Raw genomic sequence first — 8,146 nt, 5'->3', positions numbered from 1 at the left:
AAGTTAAAAACTACATTGAACAGAAAATTGAAAATATTTTTATAAATATCATTAACTATAACATTAAATCACAAATCAAAATTCTTTAATATTAATAATATGGATATAAAACAAAAAAATTGTTTTAAAATATTTATGTATTTTATTCTATTGTATTTACCAAATAATTTATTGAATTATAGTATGTAATAAAATAATTTTTCAAAATTATTTAAATAGCATTTTATAATTTTTATGTATTTAATTGATATGAAATTATTACGAAATATATAACCATAGATAAAATATACAATAGATATAACATCTTATGGAATTTCATTTCATTTCTCTTATTTTGAAATATCGATCTTATAAAAGTTTTTTATGTTCTCTACAATTTATTAAGGTTAATACAGAAGAATTAAATATTTCATTTTCGATTAACAATTAAGTTAAATAAATTATTATTTATAAAATTATGAATACGATAAATATAACTTTTCTTTTATCTATTCCTTCATTAATTCCAAGATTCTTAAAATAATTCTTAAATTATTCAAAATTTAAACTAAAAATTTGTTTGAAGCTTCATAATTTCATGAATGAGGATATTCCATCGATAATGTCTAAATATATTTTGCGATTATTTTAGCCCAAAAAGTGAATTAAATGTTAAATCTATATTATATTTCATCTATGATATAATATGGATAAATTCTTAATATTATGTTTATCATGTATTTGCTTGAAAGGTTTAAAGATTAAAGGTTAAATTTTAATTATAATGTGTACATATGATATATATTCTCTGATATAACATATTATTATTTTAATTTCGTATAGTTGTATCGTCTTAGTTATATTTCATAGAATTGATTATATAAAAATATGACGGAAGAATCCTTAAAAAGTTGGCATCTTATATGGTGGTTATTTAAATTATTTGGATTTCCAATTACTATTCCATGGTTGATATATCATTTTCTTGATATAATGCAACAAAAAAGAAAAAAAAAAACACTCAATGGAAAAGTAAATTATATTATATGATATGAATTCATATCTTATAAATTTAATATTATTATAATAATATTATTTTAATTTAAATTTAGGTTGTAATAATAACTGGAGCCAGTTCTGGATTAGGAGAAGCATTAGCACATGTTTTTTATGCTTGTGGCTGTAAAATTATTTTGATTTCTAGAAGAAAAGAGGAATTGGATAGAGTGAAAAATATTTTAATGAATACTCATGTTGTATGTTTATATTTTTTTTTACAGAAACATTTCTTTAAATTTGTTATTGATCATTTAATTTTATTTTAGACAGTACCAACTTATCCTCCAGTAATTTTACCAATAGATATAACTAATATAAATAGTTTACAAACTGAAATTACAAAAGTAATAGATATTCATGGAAGAATTGATATTTTAATTAATAATGCTGGTATCTCTTATAGAGGTGAAATTATTAATACTAATATGGATGTAGATATAAAAGTAATGCTTACAAATTACTTTGCTCAAATTGCTTTAGCAAAAGGTAATCATTTAATATTAATATATGAAATTTATTTAACTTATATTAAAAAATATATAATCTTATAGTTATTCTTCCATATATGATAAAACAAAAATCAGGTCATATAGTATGTATTAGTAGTATACAAGGCAAGATTTCAATTCCATACAGGTTGGAATATTTTATATTTATATTTATATTTAAAACTTAACTTTTTCTTATTTTATTAAATTTTAATTTGTATAATTTTAACAGATCTGCATATGCAGCTTCTAAATATGCATTACAAGCATGGTGTGATTGCTGTAGAGCAGAATTACATGATCAGAATATAAAAATTACAATTGTTAGTCCTGGTTACATAAAGACTTCTCTTTCTTTGAATGCATTAACAGGAAGTGGACAAATTTATGGAGGTTTGTAATTAAGAAACTTATTAAATCTTATCAGAAGAATTATCAATATACAGTAATAACCAATATTATTATAGTAATGGATAAAACAATACAAGAAGGATATCATCCAGAATATGTAGCAAATCGTATTTTAAAAGCAGTATTAAAAGAAGAAAAAGATATTTTAATAACACCATTCATTCCAAAAGCTGCAATGTTTTTACGCATATTATGTCCATCATTGTATTTTTGGATAATGCAGAAACGAGCTAAAAAGACAAAGGAAAAAGAATAATAATATTTGATATTTGATTATTACAAATAGGGTAAATTGTAATTTAATTATTTATTATTTCTTATTTACACAAAATATTTTGTTTTTATCTTTGTATTTATACTATTTTTTGTTGTTATTTCATTGTAATTAAAACGAAATATGAATTAGAATAAATTCTATTTTATATGAAATGTTATTTATGAAAGGAAAATAATTTTATAAAATCTATAAAATTATATCCAAATTATATTTTATTATGCCACTCAATAGTGGAATATGTTTACATTATATACATTTTAATACTACATAAGTTTTAATGGAATTGAGACAAGCACATTATGTGTTATGTGTCATGTAAAACCTAAAAAGTCAATTATTGAATTTTATAAATATAATAAAAACTTTAAAATAAAGGTATTAGCATAAATTTTGAGTAGAAAAATAAATGCTTGATAAATGTAGAGAAATAGAGACTTTTTAAGTTGTAAATGACACAGAATAGTAAATTTATTTAACATACCATCCATCAAATCATTATTCATATAATATTTATTTTATTGCATATCCTTTTGTGTATGTACAACTGTATAATCAGTTGTATTATAACAAATATTTGGCTAATAATTGAGACATTTAGAATATGATATATAATGTACAGTGATTGATAGAAACATTGCTGTCATGGCAGGATTATCAACACTTATTCAAGCTTTCATTTGTCAGTAATATATCTTGTAAATCTTTTAATTTAATTTTTTATATTACTATTATTATAAAGACTAATTGACGTTAATGTAATTAAAAAAAAATATACAAACACTTTTTTATCTGAGTGTTTTTTGTATAACTGAGTGTTTGTTTATATTATGCATAAAATATATAAACGACATACATATAATTTTACTTGAATAATTGATAAATTTTTTTTTAATTTATTAACGAAAAACATGCAAAAATAAATTTTTTAATTCTACATAAAATATTTTTAATTGTTATATATTTTGTGTGCACGCGCGATATTATTTTTACTATATACGAGATCTATAATATATAAACTTAAAAAACAAATATTAGAAAACATGCAAATTGAAATAAATTTTAATTTCTTTATATTAAAAAAAAAATATACAATACTTATTTTTAAAGTAATAAATTTTCTTATATGTGGTGTAAATAACAACTTGTATGTTATATCTGTTATATAGTTGTAATAATAATTGTAGATGTTACTATATTTTATTTATATGTACAAGTAATTGCAAGAATTTCTTAATATACTATTTTACTTAAAATTTCTTTAAAATTTTCTCACATTATATTATGCAATATTTGTTATTATCATTCATTTAGAGGAATGTTTGTGACGTTTATTTTTTATATCTCATTTGTCTATATATAGCATGATAAGAATTTTATATAATCAACAAAAGTTCTGTGTATTATGCTGATTAAGATTTTTGCCAAATAATAAATTAAAGTGATATACATATTCTTGCAAATATTATTTATAATTATTAGTATGTTTCTTATAATGGGCTACATCACTGGGTGAGAAAATCTAGGCAACATTCTCTTTAATACATCATATGCAGTGTATTCTATCTACTTTATTTACAATCTAAAAATATATAGTTCTCTCTAAATCCAACTTTCCAGGTGTATGGTTGTAATTTTGCATAAATCTAAGAACACTTATGTCAGTATTTGTATCACTTAGGTGATGTGTGAAAATGACCATGTCTTTTTTGCATTAGTATTAACTGTGATATAATTAACAAGATGGAGATCATAGAGTAACAATATGGAGTCATAAGAAACATGTTTTAGATTGAAAATGTTCTTAGAACAAATTTTTTTAAATTTTTTTTTGTATATTTTTCTTTTTATTGTAAAATCAGCATTCACCTGTGAGGTAGTGTCAAAACATAAAAGAAATATAAACATTAAACAAAAATAGGTTTGTGTGACTCAACAATCCCCACTAATATACATAAAATTATAATTTATCGATTTTTATGCTAGGCCTTATTACGATCATTTGAATGTATCGTATGGCCTACCTTACTCTTTTTTTACAACTCAGATTCTTACTTTCTTGACAGAAAAACATTTCACTTAAATGCTTGATAAACTCTCCAGGCACTGATGCTGAGAGCTACCAATGTGATAGTTGTATGCAGAATTCTTCTTCTTGTATCATCTTTCCTTACAAGAAATGTTGGAGATGATGGTCCTAAAACAGCTAACAATTCTACATGTGGTAGCTTGCTTGTGTCAGTCTCTACTTGATATTGGCAACAAGGATCAAATTGCCAAGAAACAGTATAAAGTCCACAAGATATTACTGATATAAAACCTAATGGACCACAAATATAGGGCTGATCACCCCAAATCAAACCTGTAAAATATACATATAATATATTTTAAATAAATAGTGATATTTATATATATGTAAAATAAAATATAAGTTTTAAAAACCTGTAGTTATGGCAGCAAGACCACACAATGTCGCAGTTTTATGAAGACAATTTCCTACTGCTATCCATCTAGAGGTTTCATCACCTAACTTTGATGGTTCAATAACAATTAAACTGCATTCAGATTCTAATGCTCTTTCTAATTCATATTCAAATGTTTCATGTGCATTTTCATTATCGTATACTTCTTTGATGATGGCAACATTAGAGGAATCATCCCTATAAAAAAAATATAAAAAATTCATATTTAATTATAAAATAGTATTTTATAAAAATGATAAATTATAATTTTAATATTATATAATATTAATATGTTTCCTTTAAAATAATATTATATATCATATATTATTTTAAAGATTTATTAGTTTATTCATTTAAAAATAAACTAATATAACTTATTTAAAAATTTAACATATATACATACGTATATATATATATATACATGTATATATGTTTACATATTATTTATCTAATTAACATTTTTAAACTACATGATCTTTGTCATAAATTAATTCTTTTGTGTGTTATATAAGATGTTGATTAGAGTTAATCAGCATTCTATTTGTTTGAATACAAACATGCTTGTAATAGAAACAACAATTTTATTCTTGTTATTATATGTATAAATAACATTTTATTGAAATGTAATTAAATTTGTGAAATTAATATACATTTTAGCAATTGAAAAATCTTAGTGAAATTGACAGGAGATAAAAAAAATTTATAAAAAAAATGAATATAATATTTAAAAATAGTGTATTTTTAATGTGAATTTATTTTCAATTTTGTCTTAAAATGGAAAACGGGTTAGTAAAACATTCATGGACATTTAGCAGAGATTATGAAAGATTAATCTTTAGAATTCCAGGGAATGGATATAAGGTTAATTTTATTTCAAGATATATATTATATCATTATATTACATTAGAATATATATATTAATACTAGTCATCAGTATTAGATTTCGTGTAAAAAGCCGAAAATAATTTAGCCTACGAACCTGTCACCAGCTTCATCTACCATCTTTACAGTCAGTCTTCCAAACACTGGAACGCTGGTCTGGATGAACCGGAAAAGAAATCTTGAATATCGAACCGGATGTAAAAATCAGCTGATTCAATTTAAGCATTCACATGAGTCAAGTCGTAGATTGCATCTTGAATTTATTCAAATGTGTTTTTTCATAATGTAGGAAATATCCCATTATTTGATTACGTTTAAAAAGAAAGAGAAATTAAGATTATATTATCTTCATTTATAATTTTTATATAATACAATCAGAAGAATATTTTTTACTATTGTCATTTTATATTTATATGCAAATTTTGTAATTCATTATATCAGATATATCTTTTTCAAATATTACGTAATTTTAAATTTTAAAGATAAGCAAATATTAATTTTAAATCAATTATAATTTTAATTTTCTGTTTTAAATTGATATGTTCGTTATATTATATTATGCGTTATATTATAATATTGAAAATTATTACTTAATATAAATATATTATCATATCATAAATATGTTTTCATATCATATATAATACTTTTAAATTTTTTGTATTATATTCATATTATATTCATATTATATATTTTCTCTAATATAAAATAATCTTGTATAAAAATAATCTTGTATAAAAAATGAATATTTATTAATTAATCGTATTTAATTCTGGTTTTTATAATTTATTAAAAATATTTATTTACAATTTTATTTTATAATGTTTATTGAAAGATCAAAAATTGAATAAAATTTAAATAAATTGTGAATAAATATTAATTATTTTTTTGGAAGAATAATATGTATATTCGTTGAGCAATCAATTCATTAAGAAAAAATTAGATAATGAAGATATGCAATTATTGTTGCATAATAATAAAAAAAATAGATAAAAGAGAAACGTGAAATTAATTGAAATTCTTACGCCGGCGCTATATTCCAGTAAACGAAGGAACTAGTTTGGCGCTGGCGTAGTATCGTATACAAGAGGCGTGCTACGGTCGATCGAGCGAGAGTGAGCGCTGCCGGTGGCATAGAGGCCGAGTTAAACGGGCCAGATCGCAGATGGACGTCCGCGGGAGCGTTCTGTCATGGAGAGCACAACGCGATGTGTCGTAAGTGTGCTCAAGTATCGTCGTCGTCGTGGTCGTTGCCGAAGTAATCGCGTGTGTAATATTTCAAATCGTATCATAGGATTATCACAGTGACAATCGATATATTTAGGCGTGCGTAAAGATCGTGGTGCTCGTGGTGCTACTATCGGTATATCGTGAACTGTGGCAGCCGAATAATTGTATCGCAGCCACGTCTCTATATATCCAAGACGAATCTTCAGCGATTAAAGGAGGTGATTCTTTGTGAATCGAATAATCGCATCTACGTGCGATTAACGTTCGATTCATCGAACAATCGATAAATCGGCAAACGGTGCTGTGACATGTTAACTGAGGTGCATGCCATTGTGTCTAATAATAGATTCGTGATTCGAAGTATCGCGTATAATCCACGTGCTCATTTCGAAGAGCGTACGGTATTCAAACATTGTCAACAAGTTCGAAGAATAGTCACCTGCTACGTAGCATTTGGACAACCGTTTCGTGGAATTGAGTCAATGTCGACAACGGTACGCGTGTTGTTACCGCGTGACATAAAGGCATTGTAAACACACAAGTACGAGACGCACTTCGTTTGTATATATTACGAAATTTAAACGAAGTCGAGCACGTATATTCCTCGTAGAACGTATGTAAACAACAAGCAAAGAAGCGGATCGAAGGTTCTTCCGGTTACAACCAATACAAGTATACCATTTATATACATTGGCGCTGATCTACGCATACTTTGCTTTTCGAGAATAGCGAGCGACGTTTCGATATACAATCGATCTTCGACCGTATCACGAACCTGCTCACACGGTACAAACGAAATCGATTGCGATTGTAACCGGAAACGTATCGTTGTCAATCGATTGCTCGATAAATGTCGATCTTTGTACGAAACAAGAATACGGAATCCTGTTAACTCGATCCGTTAACGTAACGGACACACGAAAGATAATTGCGTAGTGTATTTTTATAAACGAAATCGTGCGTAAATCAAATTATTTGGTGGTGACAAGGAATTGTATCAAAGTTTACGAGGTATATTAATCGATCGCACGGAATCAATGCGTTCTCGCTTCTCGAACAGCGGTGAACGACAGTGACAAATAAAAAAGAGAGTGAGAGACGAACGATGCTGCTGTCCGGTCGTCGCGGTTAATTCGCACGTGTCGCGATGTCGGGCGGCACGGCAGGCGTCCGTGGCACCGGCGCCGAGTGCAGGAAGTTCGCGCCGAACATATTCAACAAGAGCAAGTGCAGCAGCTGCTTCAAGCAGAAGGAGGAGCACAGCGCGGAGGCTCTGGAATGCAACAGGGTGAGTTTTGCTTGATGGACTCTCTATCTTTCTCTTTTTCTCTCTTTTTCTCCTTTGCGTATCTTTCTTACTTGCT

General features: G+C 26.1%; 3 protein-coding genes across 9 annotated transcripts in view; 2 read left to right on the top strand and 1 right to left on the bottom strand.

Annotated features, from left to right (window-relative positions):
* The first annotated feature begins 352 nt into the window (after positions 1-352).
* On the top strand, positions 353-2,366 carry LOC100870679 (dehydrogenase/reductase SDR family protein 7-like). Of its 2 annotated transcripts, XM_086909672.1 has the most exons (7): positions 353-746; positions 823-1,011; positions 1,092-1,235; positions 1,305-1,524; positions 1,590-1,674; positions 1,759-1,919; positions 1,994-2,366. In XM_086909672.1, exons 2-7 carry the CDS (start codon positions 868-870, stop codon positions 2,191-2,193), a joined length of 954 nt encoding a protein of 317 aa, XP_086765798.1. In that variant the 5' UTR covers positions 353-746; positions 823-867; the 3' UTR covers positions 2,194-2,366. The 2 variants fall into 2 exon arrangements, with proteins under 2 accessions (XP_086765798.1, XP_012348980.2); XM_012493526.3 differs by having other exon boundaries at positions 359-1,011.
* A 1,377-nt stretch (positions 2,367-3,743) lies between these two features.
* Positions 3,744-5,808, bottom strand: Pmi (Transmembrane protein Pmi). The gene is made up of 3 exons (XM_003698738.4): positions 5,653-5,808; positions 4,654-4,871; positions 3,744-4,573 (listed from the first exon to the last, which is right to left on the bottom strand). Exons 1-3 carry the CDS (start codon positions 5,673-5,675, stop codon positions 4,287-4,289), a joined length of 528 nt encoding a protein of 175 aa, XP_003698786.1. The 5' UTR covers positions 5,676-5,808; the 3' UTR covers positions 3,744-4,286.
* An 880-nt stretch (positions 5,809-6,688) lies between these two features.
* Positions 6,689-8,146, top strand: part of osp (myosin phosphatase Rho interacting protein outspread) — a 184,306-nt gene continuing 182,848 nt past the window's right edge. For all 6 annotated transcript variants that reach the window (XM_086909668.1, XM_086909666.1, XM_086909664.1 and 3 more), the window contains exon 1: positions 6,689-8,070. In XM_086909668.1, the coding sequence (XP_086765794.1) occupies positions 7,930-8,070 (141 nt within the window). In that variant the 5' untranslated portion in view covers positions 6,689-7,929. The remainder of the gene's footprint in view (positions 8,071-8,146) is intronic.

Source organism: Apis florea, unplaced genomic scaffold (genome assembly GCF_048593485.1).
Source record: "Apis florea isolate Af1SG1 unplaced genomic scaffold, ASM4859348v1 contig_3158_pilon, whole genome shotgun sequence".
NCBI classification, from domain to species: Eukaryota; Metazoa; Arthropoda; class Insecta; order Hymenoptera; family Apidae; genus Apis; species Apis florea.
This window is presented reverse-complemented; position numbering and strand designations above follow the sequence as displayed.

Coding starts and splice junctions, on each gene's coding strand:
- LOC100870679 (XM_086909672.1), top strand. CDS start 868: ATGACGGAAGAATCCTTAAAAAGTTGGCATCTTATATGGTGGTTATTT. Junction 1,525..1,589: donor TCAAATTGCTTTAGCAAAAG/GTAATCATTTAA, acceptor ATAATCTTATAG/TTATTCTTCCATATATGATA. Junction 1,920..1,993: donor AAGTGGACAAATTTATGGAG/GTTTGTAATTAA, acceptor ATATTATTATAG/TAATGGATAAAACAATACAA.
- Pmi (XM_003698738.4), bottom strand. CDS start 5,675: ATGGTAGATGAAGCTGGTGACAG. Junction 4,872..5,652: donor GTAGATGAAGCTGGTGACAG/GTTCGTAGGCTA, acceptor TTTTTTTTATAG/GGATGATTCCTCTAATGTTG. Junction 4,574..4,653: donor TCTTGCTGCCATAACTACAG/GTTTTTAAAACT, acceptor TATATTTTACAG/GTTTGATTTGGGGTGATCAG.